At 46.6% G+C, this 20,906-nt stretch overlaps 1 protein-coding gene across 2 annotated transcripts in view; it reads right to left on the bottom strand.

Moving 5' to 3' along the window:
* The window catches only part of GNS (glucosamine (N-acetyl)-6-sulfatase), a 258,138-nt gene that overhangs the window by 50,340 nt on the left and 186,892 nt on the right, over positions 1 to 20,906 (bottom strand). For both annotated transcript variants that reach the window (XR_013607146.1, XM_078676222.1), the window contains exon 11: positions 1,314 to 1,421. Coding sequence is in view for 1 of the 2 variants with exons in the window: in XM_078676222.1 (XP_078532348.1) it covers positions 1,314 to 1,421 (108 nt within the window). In the remaining variant the exon portion in view is untranslated. The remainder of the gene's footprint in view (positions 1 to 1,313; positions 1,422 to 20,906) is intronic.

Consider the following 20,906-nt stretch of genomic DNA (forward strand, 5'->3'; position numbering starts at 1 on the left):
GTTTTCAGAGGGCCAATCACTTGCCTCTGAGCAGCTGGCATAGACCATGGCCAGCTCCACGCTACCTTTCGAGCCCTCTGCGGTTCATTGAACACTGAACCTCCCACCCATCTGGTACTACATGCAGGACTTCTTATGGGCGACGGCCGTCACCAAATAACATGGCTCTATATAGCCATCCCTGAGCTCGTGGACACTCCGCTCACTACACTGTGACACAAATGGGAAGACTATTTTGGGAGGGCGCTACATGATAAAGAGTAGACACAGGTGCTAGAACACCCCCAACAGTTCTCTCGTAACTCCAGTTTCAAAAACATCCAACTGTTTATACTACACCGAGCATCTCTCCCCGCCCAACAAATCTGTTATTACCCGAACACCTAGGGAGAAAGCCCCAGATGTCACATGCCCAATGTGGATCTTACTCATGTTATGGTCATGCCCGGCCTTGCAGCAAAATTGGCAAACAGTACATGAAACTTTGTGGGAGGTCACAGAACTACCTGATCTCTGTACCTGGGAGGTGACGGCACTAAGTATATTCAAGCACCGGAAGTAACAAAGTGCGCATCCAATTCGCTGTCGCTTTTCCTAGCCAAGCATACGCTTACACTTCAATGGCGTGCGCCACTGGTGATGGTCTGGTACGGGGCACTGTGCAAGTATGGTGGAGGATGCCCTTTGCTACGAGGAGGTGCAACATCTCTGCAACTGTCCCACTTCTCCACAATGAACCACCTTCTACTTGAAGTTCGTTTAACTAGTAGATCAAGATTAACCCCCTACACGCTATTAAGAGGGGGGAAGTTGAAAGAGGGTTATAGCGTCAAGTTTAAGTGACGCATAGATGAAGCTTTCCAAAAAGGGAAGACCGTTTTACAGTCCTTATGCACGGGGATCTTTAGACATTTTGGATACATCATTAGTTTGTTGGCAAAGCAAATACTTTCAATTCACTCTGCACACATAGTCCAGTGTGGCGTGCACATTTACAATTTGGCAATTAAATGCCTCTGAGCGGAGAAGGTTCACAGGACAATATATATGTTATGCTTTTTGATAACAAAGCATCAAAGTCTAAAAACAGATTTCTAGTAAATCAAGGCAAGATCCTGAGAGCCAAACAAAACGTTATCTCAGCTGTTGATCGAATCTGCATACGTAGAATACAAAATTCGTTTATATTTCGAATATGAAAACATACCCTTAAATGAACGTTTAAATCAATGCTTAGAGTACTTATATCTAGAAACACTATTACATGGGGTAAATATCTGTATTTCATCTATTGTGCGCTAAGCGTTTCTTACAGAGACACCGGGGCCCAACACTGGACAGGTAGGATCACTGATGTTGTGTCCTTCTCCTTGGTACTCAATCAGAAGATCCGTGCGCCAGGTCACATTGGGTTCACTTTTCTGAGAAATGAACAAAAGAACACAGTTTGTTAGTGTGAGACATAAACACACAACAATCTAAAAGGCCCATATACATGAACAGCATGGATACAATCAGGTCAAAGGCTTTCTTCATTGCGTCTATGTATTTAACTCAACAAGGAATTTCACCACGTGAAGGTCCCAGGCTAAAATAAAAAGATAGTGCGACCATTTTGTTTTAAAACAGAAAAACAAATGCTGCAAGAAACCAGCAGCAAATACGCAAATAGCTGCAAAGAGCATGGCAAGCTTTTCCAAAATATTGGGAGCAGAATCCATGTTGCATCTCACAGCAATAACCCAATTACACCTAATGCAAAGACCAAAGCTTCACACAAAAGGATCTGCCGAAAATGGGCATTCAATAGAAGAAGAAAGAAACTTACATCTACGTCATGTAACGCTAACTTCCACAGTGCTGGCAGAATGTGCTTACATCACAGTATTGTATTGCAGCATTTTTATAGCACTTACTACCCCTATGTGGTGCACTGAAGTAGTTGCCTACATGAACAGCAAGCTACACACTCTATAGTTGGATGAAGGTTGTCTTAGATTTTGATCCTATGTAGGAAGTGTTTCCATGCCGTGCGTGATGACCACAGAGGTGTGGTTATCGTGTTATGCAGCGCTTAGCAGTGTGGTGGATGAAGGTGTGAGAGGGACAGGCGCATAGTGCATGGTTTTCAGCGGGCTGCCAGCTTTGAGCACATCTGCAGGTCACTTATGATATATCTTATTGTCTTATGGTCATAGTCTACTTAGCTGTTTAATTTACTGGGTTGTCAGACCTAATATTTTGTTTACATTGCCTGGTTTTGAGCAGGCATGGCTGGAGAGAGAAGTGGTGAGGAAATCTCCTGGAATGGGCATTGTTACTGTCATCACATACCTGAATGCCATTGTGAGATGTAAAGAAGCGGTCATAGTGCATGGATAGCTGGGACTGGCAGTGGTGGACTGGATTAGAATCCTTTGATTGGACACCAGTATGTGACAGATCTAGTGAGTTATTTCCTGCCTGTTTTGGATGGAGATGGCTATGTTATGGGCTATTACAGTCCTGGGTGATAGACAAGGCCTGTAGCAGATATGTCTTATATAAGTGTAAGAGGATTAAGCTACAGTTGGCTGCCGGCCGCTGAGTGTTATGGTATTAGCATTAGCCAGAAGGCTTATATATGAATTGACATTACTATATAAACTCAGGCTAACCATAGGTCAGGTCTTATTGATTTACCTGGATACAGAAAGTAAAAGTAGTGTGCTTGTTGGGTTCGTCCATATCTGTGGGCCGTACACTGCAGATTGTACCTAAAGGCCTGGTTATCTTTCTGGGTTCTATTCAGTTTAACAATGCAATAAACGTGGGCATGTACTATGCAGCCTAAAGCTTGATATCTGTAAACCTGAGTGGATGAATTCCTCTATGTGGCAATAGCAACCTGCTAAACCAGAGAATAGAAGCTGCTTAAAGTGCAATATTTCGATATGTTGTTACGTTTGCAAAGGAGGTAGAGGTAGAAAAAAAGTGAGCAGCAAAATCTTGATACACTAAGGTAAACCCATACCATTAGACACATGTGCAGATGGCCTTCTTGAAATGGAGAACTAGGTTACCACAATGATTAACCAATTAGAAAAGAACAAAAGTTACCCAATATATGGCTCGCAAAAATACAGTGGAAGAGGGACATACTTTGTACATACTAAAGCTAACAAAAGTTGGATGGGAGATTTAGGAAACACAATGCATACATATTGTCAATCTGCTGGTGTAAGATCCTCAATTAATACCATATGTACTCAAGAGACAAGACAAGCCTTCCATTTTAGGGGCAGAACCTTAATGCGTGTGCTTAATTTCAAACATCAAATATGGGGGGCAGGCAGGTTTTTATATCAAATATGGCTTTTACACCAGGTCACACTGTTTCAAACCATCCCACATGAGGCATTTTAGGCAAAGAAGCTGGGGTAGGGTGGTGGAGGGGGGATTTAGAAAAAACGGATGGCTCTAGAAAACCTGGGACTGTAAACACAAGGAGGTGAAATGGATGAAGTGTAATAAGGATAGGGCTACGGTTTCTGAAATAAATGTCCTGTAGTGCCTGTGCCTGAATGGGATGATGTATTAGCAAACTAGTAAACTGTTTCTTTCCCCCAGATAGGTGGCCCTAAAAACAAGTGCTGAACGAGCACAGGGCTATATTACTATTACAATGATAAACGCACCACTCCTGAAGTGCTTGAAGGCTTGACTGTATAGTTTGAAAAACAGATGTAAACATTAGATTGCTGATGCCCTCTCTCATTTTCAGATGTATATCTGGAAGCTCGTACAAGGTGGAGGACCGGTTATGCCCGCTTTTCCAAAACCCTGAGGTGTTTTAGGCTTCCAGATTGAACGTGCTGCACACCACCAGCGAGCATGAGGAGATAGCTTACTTTGTTAGAGGATGCTACTCCCTCCTCTATATAGTGGGAAGCTCAAAACCCAGATCCAAATCAATGGGAGCAGGCCGATATGCGACCCGAACACCCTCTGCGAAGCCTGCTATTGGTCTGCTAGTAAGGACAATGTTGATTGGGAGGCAGAGTTCCAGAAATTATTTTAAAGATAAGAGGGAGGGCATCACCAAACGAGTTTAAAAGGCACAGGTGGTATGGGGGTCACTAATATGCATTACTCCTTTCAAGACCAAGCTCTTGAAATGCATGCATGTCCTAACCGTTTGTGAGGCTCTTAAGATCAGTGATCCAACTACTGCTAGAAGAAACAGAGGCAACAACAAAGTAATACAGTTTAATGACCATGGGGTAAAGGAGGTCCTTAAGGGTTTCAGGATGGTAAAGGCAAATGGCAAGTGCTTAAGAATAACACTAAAGCATGTTTGACAGATTGAAGTTACAATGGGCTTAATGGGGGTTGTGTGGAGAGAGGATTACGTTATTGACCTGTAGTAATGCTCTTTCTTGTAGACACTATCTAACTGCAGATGCCTCACCTTGTGAAGCTCCTCATTTGCCAGAATGGATTTGGAAACTCTTGCAAAAGAGTTTGAGTCAGCAGATAGATCAATTAGCCTCCATTCAGACTCAGTCCTATCTCCAGACATTATGACAGGGAGCCACATATAGAAGGCATCTCTGAGTGCTGCAATTAGATTGTTCATTGCTCTTTTCCTCACCCTTAGTCACAGAGTGTGACCGACCTGCAGTGGCAGTGTATGAATCTAACTCACAACTGTATTAACTTCTGTGTGACCAGTCTACAGAATGGGGAGGAAGTCATCCAGTACCTAACCTGCAGTTAAAAGTATTCACCAGAAAAATTGTTACAGAAGGTAAGTAACGTCTTATTCTGATGAATACTTCTAACTGCAGATGACACACCTTGTGAATAGATCCCAAAGCAATGCGCTGTTCAGGTGGGACAGATGAGTGAATTTTAGACCTGGAGGTCCTGCAGAGCAGAGCGGGAACAATGGCCCTCGTGGACCTGTGAACCAATCCACTAATGCCTGATTTCAGTGTGGACGAATGTCCAAGTGGCCGCCTGGGAAAACATAGGAAAGCCCTTTTTAAATAAATAGATAAATGAGCATCACAATGAAGAAAGATGATCCGGGCTAATAGGTAACCCATAACAAGTGCCCAGACCAAACCCGTGTGGGCCAAAGATAACATGAACAAAAAAAGATCAGACGACTTAGCCTGCAGAGGGTCAGCCTGTTTCTCCTCACACCAGCTACCAAATTTGGACGAGTGGCCCGAACTTGGTGGAAGGGTGGCTGGCAGCCAGAAAGACATCTACAACTTCTCATGTACGATACAAATGTCTCAGTTGGTTCTACTTGTTCTCCATGCATGGAGCACTCTGCTCTTCTGCCGAGATAGCCGGACTTACCAAAAAGAAAGGGAAATTAGAAGACAAATATTCAAAGTGAACAGCTCAGAATCACACACTCTCCTAGCCAAATCTGGGACCAGCTGCACTTGATCCATCCTGACATTCTTCAGTACTCACATATTCAGTGGCAGAGGTGAATCAGGTCCCCCAGAGACCCACAAGGAGGAAACTCAAAAGCCAAAAAAGACAGGAAATTGAGTGTTTTCGGAGGTGGAAAAAATATCCACTGAGGGTATGGCCCAGCATGCAAAGATGCCCTGTACCATTTACAGAACTAGATGTCAATAGTCAATCAATCAATTAATTAATTAATCAGGGATTTATAAAGTGCAGCAAATCACCCGTGAGGGTCTCAAGGTCCTGGAGTAGCTAACTGACTCTTGGTGATTTGTTCAACTTGAACAGCCAGGTCTTGAGACCCTTCCTGAATTCCCAGAGAGATGTGGTGGTTCTGAGGGGCAGGGGAAGGTCGTTCCAGGCTTTGGCTTTCAGGTATGAAAAGGAGCATCCCCTGCTGTTGCTTTTGCAGATCAAGGGGGTGTCTGCAAGGAAGAGGAAGACAGAGGCGGATCATAGGTGTCTGGTCATTGGTGAAAGGTCATGTGTTTGTTCAGGTATGCTGGTTCTCTGTAGTGCAGTTCTTTTTTATGGGTCGTCAACATCTTGAACTGGCATTTCTTCTGGATAAGGAGCCAGTGCAGCTTCTTGAGGTGGTGAGTGATGTGAGTTCATCTGGGGAGGTCGAGGATGAGTCTTGCCGCTGAGTTTTAAACTGCCTGTAGTCTCTTCAGGAGACGTGTGGTGATTGCTACAAAGAGTGTGTTCCTGTAGTCCAGCCTGCTGGTGAAGAGGGCCTGCATAATGGTCCTTTTGGCTTTGACTGGGAGCCACCTGTGGATTTTCCAGAACATGTGTAGGGTGGGGAAAAAGGTGGATGACACTGCGTTTGCCCGTTTCTTTCTAGTTAGGTTGCCGTCCACGAAGATGCCAAGATTGTAGGCGTGGTCTGTCAGGCGGGGGATGGGCAGAGGTCATCAGGCCACCATGCGTCATTTGATGGTGAGATGTTGGTCCCAAAGATGAGGACTTCCATCTGGTCTTTGTTGAGGACTTCCATTTTGTCTATGTTGAGCTTGAGGCAGTTGTCCTTCATCAAGTAGCGATTATCATACATCTGTGGAAGTTGGCTCTGTTGGTGGAGGGGTCTTCAGACAGTAAGAGGATGAGCTGGGAATCGTCAGTGTAGGAGATGATGTTAAGTTCCTGCAATCGGACAGTGTTGGCCAGTGAAGGATGATCCTTGGGGGACGCCACAGCTGATCTGCTTATGTTCCGAGGTGAATGGTGGGAGACGATTCTCTGGGTTCTTCCGGTGAGGTTAAAGGCAATCCATTTGAGGGCGTATCTCTGGATTCCAATGTGGTGGAGTCTGTTGATCAGGATGTGATGGGGACGGCGTCGAAGGCCACTGACAGGTCTAGGAGGATGAGGGCTGCCTTCTGCCATGGTCCAGGAGGGTCCTGATGTCATCGGTGGCTGTGTTCAGGGCTGTCTCAGTGCTGTGGTTTGCTCAGAATCTGGATTGAGAGAGGTCCAGAAGGTTGTTGTGTTCCAGGTGTTTGGCTGAGTAGCTGGTTGACTTCCTTCTTGAGAACCTTCCCTGAAAAGGGAAGGATGGAAGATGTGCTGGTAATTCTTCGGTTCTGCTGGGTCGGCGGATGGTATCTTCAGGCGCCTACCTTCAGCTTGTTTCCAGTCCTCAGGGAAGGATGCTGAGGTGATGGAGGAGTTCAAGATTTTCTTGGGCTTGTCACCAATCTTCTTGCTCCAAGGCTGAAGATGTGGTGGGGACAGTTCATGAAGGAGATTGTGGCTTGAGTAGTGAGCAGGACCCACTGGGTGAACAGGTGTCCAGGGTTTGTGTTTGTGGGTGTGACCAGGCTAATGCTGTTTGCAGCAGGGGGTCGGGGTTTGAAGGTTTCGTTGATGACTGAGATCTTGTCGTGGAAGACATCCGCCAGGGTGTGACAAAGTTCTCGCAAAGGGGTGATGTTCTCGGAAGCTGTGGGGTTGGAGAACTCCTCCATGATGGGGAAGAGCTCCTTGCTGTGGTTTGCGCTGGCTTTTATGCAGTCTACTAGGGCATTCTTCTTTGTTTCCTTCAGAAGACGTGATCAGCAAGGTGAAGCCTGCTGAGTTCATCTGCCTTGATGCAGAGCAATCCCCCAAATGACATCAGTGAAAGTCCAGCCAGCACCAAAGCCTTAGAGCCATCAGACAGAGGGCGCAAGACTCTATTCCGCCCTAGATTGTTGAAGTACCAAACTGCAGTCGAGCTGTCTGTTAGTATTTGGATCGACCTGCCCTTAATGAAAAACTGAAAAACCTTGAGGACCAGAAGGCTTGTGTGCAGCTCCAACAGCCTGATGTGATGGGCGTAAGAAAATTAGTTGTTGGTTGTCTGGAGTGTGAGCCCTGGTCAAGCAGCAACCACAATCATTGTCAGGGTGCGGCACAAGCCCTAAATTAACCTGTCCTCCACCTTCTGGTAGCTTGGCATAGAGAAATCAGGCTTAGCTTAGAGGCAATGTGTAAAGTATTTGTGCAACATTTCAAACAGTTAATAAATGGAAGCACCACAGAAAAAGGTTCATACATCAAGTTATAAATATAGAGATTTCTTTCATAAAAAACAAAACAAATAAAATCCAATGAGTAGAACCGGAGATATGCAGTTTTAAAGAATTTAGTGAAAATAGTTCCAAAAAGTACAAAGTGCCAACTGTCGAGATCTGGTTGTGCCGGACCGGGACTAATCACAACTTGAGGTCAACTTTGATGGAGGTTGGTCCGGCTACAGGGACCCAGTTAGGTCCAATTAACAGAGTTCCTTAAATCCTGGTTTGTGGAGCATTGCAAGGATCCGCGTCGAAGATGCGTCACTCAGCTGAAGCGATGCATTGGTTCCAAAATGCAGTGAGGCTCTGATGCAAGGGTCTGCGTCATCACCTAAGATCCAGTTGAAGGGCCTGTGATGCAAAGTCTGGCATCAAGGATGCTTAATGCAATCAGGGTGATGCGTTGGTTCCGAGGAGTTGCAAGGCTGCGATGCGGAATCCGCTGTCGACATTGACGCAGGTTGTGAGGGCCTGCGCAGGACGATGCATCGCGAAGTGGCGATTCTGATGGGCTGCGATGTGGGTCTTTGCAATGGGTTCAATCCACACAACAGCGCATTGCAGCGGTTCTGCTTGGCGTTGCACTGCGCAGGAGAGGAGATGCATTGGTTCCACTGGATCCACGGAGTCTGGCAGAGCACGTTACACTAACTTCCAAGGGTCAAGGACTGGGGTGGCACCACATGGCAGCGTAGACTCAGATGGCAGAGTCCAGGTTTAGGTGCCAAGTTGTTGGAAACCTGGTGTGTCCCCCAGATCAGAAGGCCAGTGAGCTATCCCTTGGACTCACTCTGGGTTCTGAGTTCAAGAGAAGCAGGTCCAGTCCTTCTCACCCAGGCAAGAGGGCAACAGGACAGCACTGCAGGGCAGCAGTTGTTCAGAGAAGTCCAACAGAGTGGCAGTCCTTTCAGCAGCATAGTAGGCATTGTTCCTGGAGGAGTATCCACAGGTCTAGGTGTGTACTGAAGAGTTGCTGTCCGAGGCCTGTATTTATACAGTTGTTGCTCTGAAGTGGGGATAAGCTTCTAGAGGCATGCATCTGAAGTGCACAGGTGCCCTGCCTTCTTGGCCCTGGCTCAAGACTAACTACAGGGGTATGCAGCCCTTTATGTAGAGATAGGGCACAGACTATTAAGTGCAAGTGGGGTTGAGCCAAGCTCCCCCCTCCCATCCTGCCAGTGATGTTACATCCAGTCACAGCTCCCGCATAAATGTTGCTGTGTAGGAGGAATACACAACGCCCAACTATCAGCTGCACCCAGTGATGTGACCCAAAGACAGGCTGTAGGTACCAATGGCTAAGGCGAGAAAATGTCAACTTAAGAGGGCATTATAGAGACTTCTAAAACTATTTCACCCAAAACGAGGCCTCTGTTGACTCACCAAAGACCCTATGGGAGGCATACAAGACAGTCATTAAAGGGCAGGGCCTCTCCTTGATAGTGGGCCACAAAAGAGACAAATGAGCTAAACTCAAGACCATTGAAAGAGAATTGCACGAACTCGAGAGGGTTCTTCTGTCTGGAGAATCCACCAACACCCAACATGCTCTACAGCTAAAGCAAACATAATATAGAGACAGGACCACCGCCGCCGCCAATCATAGGGCAACACAACACCACCTCTATGAGGCTGGTGACAAAGCAGGCAAACTAGCCTGGTTGAACAAAATGGAACAGGCAGGCCGCTGGGTGTCAGTGGTACAGACAGGCCCTGAAATGCTAGTGCGGGAAGGATTAGTTACTTACCTGTAATCCTAGTTCTCTTCCAGGGGTATCCTCATCAAAGTCATAAGCATTAGAATATTCTCGCCCATGTGCGGGACCCCGGAAACACTATATTATATGTGCCCCACATATATATATATATATATACACTCATATATAATATATATACATATATATATAAAAACATGCAATAGCAGCCAAATAAATAACAGAGCTGAAATATGCTGAAAAGAATTTCCACCATACATGAGTAATAAGCATTAGAAAACATGAGAAAAACAACACAAAGTTTGTTTTAGAAACTGTTTTAATGCTCAGAAAGCAGTAGAAATTCTCATAACTCACTGGAAGCATAGAAAAGCTCCCAGGCTGCATTGCAAACACACAGTCTAAAAGACTGAAAAGCTAACCTGTAGCTACATAGCAATAAACTGACACCGTGCCTTTAAGGCACCCATGACCCCCAGTATCCCATCATGCCTCAGGGGTGACAGTTAGGTCAGTTGTTCTTTTCGGAGACTGAAAATAAACCCAGTAACAGATAGGTTAACAATATCTCCTTATTAAAGAACGTCCTTTGCCCGGGGAGGCGGGAGGGTTGCTTATGACTTTGATGAGGATACCCCTGGAAGAGAACTAGGATTACAGGTAAGTAACTAATCCTTCTCTTCCAGGGGATCCTCATCAATAGTCATAAGCATTAGAATAGAATAGCGAGCCTCACCTCATCTCCCTGCGGGCAAAGGAATAATAATACAGTAATAACCATATTAAGCCTAGTAACTACTAAGCTCGTACAGGCCGTAGGCTACCCAAAAATACATTCCTCAAAGAGGCTTGTCCTACTTGAGTATCGGCCCTGGAATCAGACTCGAGACAGTAGTGTCTCGTGAAGGTATGAACTGATTTCCAAGTCGCAGCCTTGCAAATCCCCGACATTGGAATGTCGTGCAAGAAGGCTACTGTAGCGGCCTTCCCTCTAGTGGAATGTGCTTTGGGTGACTGCAACAAAGGCTTGCCTGCAAGCTGATAAGCCAATTTTATGCAAGAGACAATCCATCTCGTGATGGACCTCTTGGCCGCTGGAAAACCTGTTCGCATCGAACCATAGTTCACAAACAGTTGATCCGTTTTCCTAATCCCTTTGGTCATTTCCAAATAAAACTTCAGCACTCTCTTAAGATCTAAGGAGTGAAGTGACCGCTCGGCTGGGGTCGTAGGATTTGGAAAAAACGAAGGGAGTGAAATGGACTGATTTATATGAAAATCAGAAATGACTTTAGGCAAGAAAGTCGGATGAGCCCTTAGGACTACCCTATTATGATGAAAGACAGTGTATGGTTCTGTCGCACAGAGAGCTTGAATCTCGCTGACTCTGCGAGCAGAGGTGATAGCCACCAAAAAGGCCGCCTTCCAAGAGAGATGTTGTAAAGAGGCCTTGTGGATGGGCTCAAAAGGCGGTGACATTAACCTGGATAGAACCAGGTTCAATTCCCATGGAGGAGAAGGCTTTCGCACAGGGGGATACACTTTTTTCAACCCCTGGAGGAAGTCCTTAACCACTGGAACCTGAAAGAAAGAAACCTGATCAGGTGATTTTCTGTATGCTACTATGGCTGACAAATGCACTCTAATAGAAGCGTATTTTAAACCAGCAGTCGCTAGGGAAAGGAGGTATGGCAAGATGACATCCTCCTGTCCTGTAGTCGGATCAAGGTGATGATCCCTACACCATAAGAAAAACCTCTTCCACTTGAACGCATAGGACGCTCTCGTGGAAGGTCTCTTAGCCTCCTTTAAAATGTTCATGCACTCAGGAGGCAAGTTCAAATGTCCGTATTGCAGGACCTCAGGAGCCATGCTGTTAGGTTCAGTGAAGGGAGGTTGGGATGCATTATCCTCCCGTTCATCTTGCTCAACAGGTCCGGCCTGCAAGGGAGTCGTCTGTGTGGACACACAGACAGATGTAGAAGATCCGGGTACCACCACTGCCGCGGCCAATCCGGAGCTATCCGGATCATGACCATGTTCGACCTGCAGAGCTTGGAAACTACTCTCGGAATCAGAGCCAGGGGAGGAAACGCGTAAGCGAATGTCCCTGACCAATCCATCAGTAGGGCATTCCCCTGAGTCCCTGGCCGGTGGAACCTGGACGCGAAGGCGTGGCATTTGGAGTTTTCGTCGTCTGCAAACAAATCTATGGTTGGACGACCCCAGCAACGAAAAAGCTCTTCCACGACTTCGTCGTGTAGCACCCAGTCTGGCTGATCTTCGAAGTGTCTGCTGAGTGCGTCTGCTTTTACGTTCAACTCGCCTGGAAGGTGCACTGCCACTACCGTGAGGCCTCGAGAGAGGAGCCAAAGCCAGATTGCCTGAGCCTCTCGAGACAGAGGGCGAGACCTTGTGCCTCCTTGCTTGTTCAGATAGAACATGGTGGTCGTATTGTCCGTCTGAACTAGGACTGAGCTGGACTCTATCGCTGGGAAAAAAGCTTTGAGAGCCAGGAATACCGCTCTGAGTTCCAGCATATTGATGTGGTACGTCTGCTCCTGCGCAGACCACTGGCCTTGAATTTGAAGCGGACCCATGTGCGCTCCCCAACCTTGTAGAGAGGCATCCGTCACTATCGATTGGGTTGGAAGAGGCTGGTGAAAACAAACTCCCACCAGCAAATTCTTTCTCCGTGTCCACCATTTGATGGAATCTTTCGTCGCTTGGGAGAGCTTGATGCAATCCTCCCAAAGACCTGTCGCCTGGTCCCATTGATCCTCCAGGGCCTGCTGTAGAGGACGCATTCTCAGCCTGGCGGTTGGGATGAGAAAGATGCAGGATGCCATGGAACCCAGCAGGGATGCTACTTGTCGGGCTGTTGGAAGCCGAGATTCTAGCAGAATTCCACATTTCTGGTTCAGGGAAAAAAGTCTCTCCTCCGAAGGAAACGCTTTTCCCACTTTTGTGTCCAGAACGGAGCCTAGGTAGTGAATTGACTGTGTAGGCCGCTGGACTGACTTCTCCAGATTCACATGGAGACCGAGCCTGTGCAATTGGAGAAGACACAGATGTAGATCGTGTTTTACCCGCACTGGAGATGGACCTTTTAGGAGCCAGTCGTCCAAGTATGGGTATAGGAAGAGTCCCTTCTTGTGCAGAAAAGCCGCCACCACTGCCATGCATTTGGTGAAGACTCGTGGTGCGGACTTGAGACCGAAGGGTAGCACAGCGTACTGATAGTGTTTGTTCCCTACGACAAACCTCAAGTACTTGCGATGCTGTGGAGCAATTGGGATGTGAAAGTACGCATCTTGCAGGTCCACCGAACACATCCAATCTCCGACTTGAAGATGTGGGCATATTTGGTGAAGAGCCAGCATGCGGAACTTTTCTCTGATGATGATCTTGTTTAGAAGTCGTAGATCGAGTATTGGTCTGAACTTGTCCTCCTGATCTTTTTTGGGGACAAGAAAGTACCTGGAGTAAACTCCCTTTCCTCTTTGAGCGAGAGGAACCTCCTCTATCGCTCGCTTTTGTAGTAGGACTTTTACTTCTCTTCGGAGCGAGCTTAGTTGGTGAGGGGAAGCGCTCTTTGGAGGTATGTTCTTTGGAGGAGCAAGGAAACGTAGTTTGTATCCATTGCGCAGTATATTCAGCACCCACTGATCCTTTGTGATGCTGACCCACTCTGCCAGGTGTTGTGAAGCACTTCCTCCCACTGGAGTGGGCAACGGCGCCAGAGGAAGCCACTGCTCAGGCTTTTCCTCCTCTGGTGGTGTTAGAGGATTGTTGATGACCTCCTCTACCTCTGCCAGGTTTACCTCGAAACTGGGGTTTCCCTTGGTTCTTATTTTGGGACCACTGAGGGGTTTGAACCCTCTGTTGAGCCCCTCTCCCCCTGTTGGTCTTGAAGCGGCGCTTGAATTCTTTCTTTTTCTCCAAGCCCACCGCTTTCACTGTGTCCAGTTCCGTCTTCATTCGGGTCATTTCCTCGTCAGCATGTTCCCCGAAGAGAGCGGAACCCGAAAAGGGGAGATTAAGGATGCGATGCTGAGCATCCGGCTTCAGGCCTGTAAGGCGCAACCATGCCGACCTCCTGGCACAAACCCCATGTGAATAGGAATGCGCCGCAAGGACAGCACCATCCGCAGCCGTACTTATCATTTGATTCGCCACCAGACATCCCTCAGTCACAGTCTCTTCAAAATCCTGCTGATCTTCTTTTGGCAGCTTGGTTTTGAACCTTTCCATAGAGTCCCATAAGGCCCTATTGTATCGACCCAGAAGCGCAGCCGCACTAGAAACCTTAAGAGTCGAAGCAGCTGAGGTGCAAACTTTCCGACCCCAGGAGTCCTGAGTCTTGCTGTCTTTGTCTGGCGGGACTGAAGAGGAGCCGGCAACTGCGTGTGTCTTCCTCGCTGCTGCCACAATTACAGAGTCTGCTGGAGGGTCAGATCGTACAAAAACCGGGTCAGAAGAGGCCGGTTTGTATTTCTTCTGAATGCGGGCTGGCACCGCTCTAATAGCCGCCGGAGTTAGGAATACCTCATTGACAGGAACCATAATCCCCGGGACTAATGGAAGTAGAGGACGTGAGATCGCTTTCTTGTGTAAAGTCTCAAAAATGACTGTCGTTGTAACTTGAGGGACAGACATTTCAATGCTCAGCTTCTGAGCTCCTCTTTGTAAGACATCCAGATACGTGCCAATGTCATCCACTGGGGAGGACCTGGACGTAGGACTGTCCGTCAACGTAGGGGAGTAGTCCCTCTTGGAAGACTTAGTAGAGGAGGTAGATGAAGTAGATGGCGTGCGTCGACGTCTACGGTGAACACTGTGCCCCCTCTCTTTTGATCTTTTCGAACGCTCTTCCCGTCTAGGAGAGCGAGATCTGATCCGATCTTCTGAACGAGGTTCTTGTCTGGGAGATCGGGACCTTCTGGGAGATCTGGTTGGTGTACTCACGGGTGATTTGCGCCTGGGAGGACTACGCTTGTCCATCTCCTCTACCAGATCCTGAAGAGGAGACCTGTGCTGTGGGCTGGCATATTCTTGCATACGTTTTGCAGCCCCAGAGTCTCTCCAATGGTCCAAAGACTTGTACCATCTAGGTGATAGCCTGATTCGCTCCGCCGAAGGATCTGGCCGACGCTCAGGAGATTTGCGCACAGGACTTCTGGACTTCGAAGATGCAGTTGAGGAGCCAGAGGACCTTGAAGTGGAATGACGGGAAGCTGACTCCGTTACCATAACTACATCTGAACACCTCGACGTCGAGCGATCTTCCCTCGTCGTCGAGTGCTTTCGGGGAGTCGGCGGATCAAACAATCTTGTCTTTGATTGTCTATGCGAGGAGGAATGGTCTCTCGACGTCGAGCGGCGATGAGCTGCCGCCGACGGAGTTCCCTGTCTCGACGTCGAACGGTGAGTACCGGCCGTCAACGGAGCCCCCTCTCTCGACGTCGAACGACGATGCCCAGTCGTCGACAGAAGTCTTTCTCTCGACGTCGAACGACGATGTCCAATCGTCGACGGAGCTCTCTACCTCGACGTCGAGTGACGATGTCCAGTCGTCGACGGAGGTCTTTCTCTCGACGTCGAACGACGATGTCCAATCGTCGACGGAGCTCTCTGCCTCGACTTCGAGTGACGATGTCCAGTCGTCGACGGAGGTCTGACTCTCGACGTCGAACGGTGATGTCCAGCCGTCGACGGAGTTTTCTGCCTCGACGTCGAATGTCTATGCGACGACGGCGGAGGGGTATTGGGCACCCTCGACGCCGAGAGCTGACGAGACACGGACGGAGACTGCATCCTCGACGCCGAGCGACTTTTCCTTGTCGACGGCGGAGGGGTCTTGGTCCTCGACGCCGAACGCCATTTCTTTGACGACGGCGGAGGAGTCACACTTCTCGACGCCGGTCGTCGTCTGGATGACGTCGGCGGAGGGGTGACCTCCCTCGACGCCGGAGGGGACGGCGGAGGGGTCTTGGATCTCGACGCAGACCGTCGCCCGGTTGACGGCGGCGGAGTTCCCTTCCTCGATGTCGGACATCGCCCGGTTGACGCCGGCGGAGGGGATTTCGACGACGGAGCTGGATCCTTCGACGTCGTCGACGTACCTGGTCTTCTCTTTGACGGCGAGCCCGCCGTCGACGGTAGTTTAGAAGCTGAATGATCCACCGGTGGTTCTTTTCTCAGCGCCGAGCCCGACGCTGAAGGTGAAGGGTGTGAAGACTTCTTTCTGGAAGATGTATGAGTCTTCCTGGAGCCCTTCTTCACCGGAGATCTTCCTCTGGATGACCTATGAGCTAGGCCATAAATGCGAATCCTCTCCCTGTCCTTCAGAGTTCTTCCAGACAGGTGTTCACAATGAGGACAGGTGCCTAGATCATGATCTTCAGGCAGACACAGGATACAGACGTCGTGGTTGTCTGATTTGGCCTTCTTGTTGCCACAAGAAGGACATTTGTCAAATAGTGAAGGCATTCTCAGGAGAAAATGCTCACAAAAATGACTGAAAAAGGCAGTATCTTACTTAACTAGATGTAAAATGTCAAGTAAGAGCAAAAAATTGTCAAAGTGAAGTATTTTTCTGTCAAAAACAGAAAAAAATAGTGGAGCTGTGTAACCAGGGTCCTTCTCTGAAGGAGCCGGAAAGAACAACTGACCTAACTGTCACCCCTGAGGCATGATGGGATACTGGGGGTCATGGGTGCCTTAAAGGCACGGTGTCAGTTTATTGCTATGTAGCTACAGGTTAGCTTTTCAGTCTTTTAGACTGTGTGTTTGCAATGCAGCCTGGGAGCTTTGCTATGCTTCCAGTGAGTTATGAGAATTTCTACTGCTTTCTGAGCATTAAAAGAGTTTCTAAAACAAACTTTGTGTTGTTTTTCTCATGTTTTCTAATGCTTATTACTCATGTATGGTGGAAATTCTTTTCAGCATATTTCAGCTCTGTTATTTATTTTGCTGCTATTGCATGTTTTTATATATATATATATATATATATATATATATATATATATATATATATATATATATATATATGTGCCAACACACACGGTCCACACTCGCAGGTCCGTTCCACAATGAAGGGCACACTCAGCAATTGCTCCGTCGTTTTAATGCCAAAGTTTATTATTTTTGGCGCTGCATAAACAAATCAACAAACGCGTTTCGGCGATCCCGCCTTCGTCAGTGTCGATCAGTGAGCGTTTTGAAAACAGTTTAAATAAGGTTACATTGTAACACAATCACGTGATTAAAATAAACATAAAAGAAGGCACAGTGATTATTATCCATTACTGTGGGGGCCATCTTGGAGTGTCCAAGAAATGCTTGCTACAATCACAAACATCTATTCAAAAACATAAGGGAACAGATTATAGTTCCTATACTTCATAGGTATTATATATATACATGAATTGCAGTTAGAAATCTATTTCATCAGCTATAGATTACGTAATTTAATGGCTTTACTTGTTAAGTCACAAGATTGTTTTTAAAGCGCTATTTTTCACTTCACGTGGCCCATATTTGTGCCAGCTAATCTCACATTTCTTAATCATATTGAGCCCTGAATGGGCGAAATTTTGAGATCTAAGTTGTTCATTTAGAGAGAGAGGTGTCAGAACAGGTTCAGGTCATATAGCATTGTCTCTCAGCCTATGTGAATCCACATTTCCTCCTCATTATTCAGACCTACCGGGGCCTTGGTCTGTAGCATGATAATGTATCTGGATTCTAGGATCCTGAGTTTCCTCACCCAGTCCCTCCCACGCTCTGACTTGGTTAGTTGGTCAAGGATGAAATAGGAGAGCAGGTTACTATTACTATGATGCATCTGCTCATAGTGGCGAGCTACTGGATAGCTCTGATCCTTGGTGGTGATCGCCCTCATGTGTTCCAGCACTCTTAACTTCGTCTGTTTAATTGTGCTGCCCACATATTTCCTGCCACATGGGCACACAAGGCAGTAAACTGTGAACTCTGAATGACAGTTCAAAAGTTTGGGGATGATCTTATTTGGTTTCCCTGGTACCTCGTATTCCTTTACCTTCCTTGAGTTTTTACAGGCCTTGCACTTCATGCAGGGGTAGAACCCCATAATCGGGGTCTTCCTTTTCTGTTTGGGGTCATGGTGGCTGCTCACTAATAGGTCTTTCAGGGAATGTCCTTTCCTATATGTAACTAGAGGGTAGCTTGATATTAGTTTACCCACTGTGATATCGGACTGTAATATATTCCAGTTCCGTTTTAGGATCTGAAATACTTCTGGTGACTTTTCAGTAAAGTTGGTTATCAATCTCACCTTTGTATCTTTCGATTTCGCCCTGTCTATTAGTAGTTCATTCCTGGTTACAGTATTACTTCTCAGTTCTGCTTCTTTCAGCACACCTTTGCAATAGCCCCTTTTAAGGAACCTCTGTCCTGATTCTGTTCTAGCTCTGGCAAATTCCTCCTCAGTGGAGCAGTTTCGCTTTATACGCAAAAATTCTCCCAGGGGAATATTATGGACTACACTTCTTGGGTGGTAGCTTCCGGCATGAAGGATGGAATTCCCTGCTGTCGGTTTTCTATACAGGGATGTCTCAATCTTATCTCCCTGGACATAGACTTTTAAATCTAAATAATGCACCTCTTGCTTGCTTATATTGCTGGTGAATTTTAGATTAAGTTCATTGTCATTGAGAGTCTCGATGTACTGTTCTGCCTCAGTTTCAGTTCCACGCCATACTATGAACAAGTCATCAATGTAACGTGTCCATAACACTATTTTTTCCACCCATTCTTTGTTGTCATCCGCCCAGGCCACGTGCTCCTCCCACCAGCCCACGAAAAGATTCGCGTAGCTGGGGGCGAAGCACGTTCCCATCGCGGTCCCCTGTTGTTGCAGGTATAGCTGTCCTAGAAACAGGAAAATGTTATTTTTCAAACAATATTCTGTAAGTTCAATTAGCATACAGTTATGTGACCTGTACTTCAGTGCCCTCCTATCAAGGAAGTATTTCATCGCTTTCAATCCATCCTCATGCTTGATTGAGGTATATAGGCTTGTTATGTCCAATGTTATTAGTACAAAGTCTGCTTCCCAGGCTATGTCCTGAATAAGTCTCAAAAAATCTTTTGTATCTCTAAGATACGAACTCAAGTCTCGTACCAATGGAGCCAGGAAATTGTCGATGTACGTCGAGGTCTTTTCCAGAAGGCTTTCCTTGGCCGATACAATCGGGCGGCCAGGTGGCCAGATTCTGCTCTTGTGAACCTTGGGCAGGTGGTAAAAGGTTGCCAGTTGCGGATATTCACATTTCAAATTTATCCAGTCTTTGCTGTCCATTATCCCTTTCTCTTTCCATTTAGTAATCAGAGTATGAAAGTTTAAGATGCTTTCATTAAATCTTTCTCTTTTCACTGGGGAATAATGTTCTAAATTCTTTAATTGCAATAGTGCCTCATCCTCATATTGTTGTTTGTTGAGGATGACCACGTTACCACCCTTGTCACTTGGTTTTATCACAATATTGTGATCATCTTTCAGACCCTTGATTAGTGTCCAATCCGTTTTACTTAGGTTCCGCCGCATTCCATTGAATTTCTTTTTTTGTAGGTCCTTGATTTCCTCTATCACCACTTCTTGGAACGTATCAATGGCATCATGCGTGGCTTTGGGAATAAACTTTGATTTGATGTTCATCTTACTTTTGCATCCGAATTGTCTGATGCCCTCTTCTTCCAGTAATTGTGTTAATTCTGGTGTAGATTCCTCTTGGGAGCTTGCCTCATCTGATAATTCTCGTGCTACGCGCAAGACAGCAGTATCCCTGCCTGTCAGTGCATCTAGAGCTGTAGATTCACCGACTGCCGACTGCAATTCATGTATATATATAATACCTATGAAGTATAGGAACTATAATCTGTTCCCTTATGTTTTTGAATAGATGTTTGTGATTGTAGCAAGCATTTCTTGGACACTCCAAGATGGCCCCCACAGTAATGGATAATAATCACTGTGCCTTCTTTTATGTTTATTTTAATCACGTGATTGTGTTACAATGTAACCTTATTTAAACTGTTTTCAAAACGCTCACTGATCGACACTGACGAAGGCGGGATCGCCGAAACGCGTTTGTTGATTTGTTTATGCAGCGCCAAAAATAATAAACTTTGGCATTAAAACGACGGAGCAATTGCTGAGTGTGCCCTTCATTGTGGAACGGACCTGCGAGTGTGGACCGTGTGTGTTGGCATATATCACGCATCTCACCGTGCGTGAAGGAGGCACCCAAGGCTAAGAGGAGCGACGGATGGTGAAAAGGCGTGATAGGATATATATATATGTATATATATTATATATGAGTGTATATATATATGTGGGGCACATATAATATAGTGTTTCCGGGGTCCCGCACATGGGCGGGAATAATCTAATGCTTATGACTATTGATGAGGATCCCCTGGAAGAGAACCACAAGGGGTAGTGAATTCCTGCCCCACTTATAATATTCAGGTATACTCCCAGGAAGCAACCGCTATGTTGGGGGAATTCAGGGAGCTCCTAGACATCGGACCCCTGACCCTTGAGCAGTCTGACAGGGCTCTTATAAAACAGGTTAACTGAAGCCAAGATAATACAAGCAATACTTGATCTTAATCTGGCCAAGGCCATTTGGCCCAAACAGTGCGCCAATCGAGCTCTATAAATCAAAGGCCTCAAGATTGGCCCCTTAGTTGCTGCGTATTTTAAAGGAATGTCAGCATCTCGGATCACTGCCCAGAGACCAATGTTTAGCCATCATCGTTGTCATACCTAAAAAGGGGAAGCCACCTGTTGACTGTGCTTCATACCAGTCTATATCACTCCTCAACACTGAGGTCAAGATCCTGGCCAAGGTGTTGGCTTTCCGCTTGCTCAAGGTTGTCACCACTCTTGTCCACAAGGACCAATCGGGCTTCATGCCATGCTGCAGTATCACCCTTAACTTTCAACAACCTGCATGGCGTACTGTGTTGGTCTTATAACTTCCAGGAGAATGCCCTAGTACTCTCTCTTGACGCAGAATGGTGTTTAACACAGTGGAATGGCCCTCTATGTTCAAGGTCCTGTCCAGACTGGATTTTGGCACATGCTTCATCAGATGGGTGCGGCTGCTCT

Source organism: Lissotriton helveticus, chromosome 1_1 (genome assembly GCF_964261635.1).
Source record: "Lissotriton helveticus chromosome 1_1, aLisHel1.1, whole genome shotgun sequence".
NCBI lineage: Eukaryota > Metazoa > Chordata > Amphibia > Caudata > Salamandridae > Lissotriton > Lissotriton helveticus.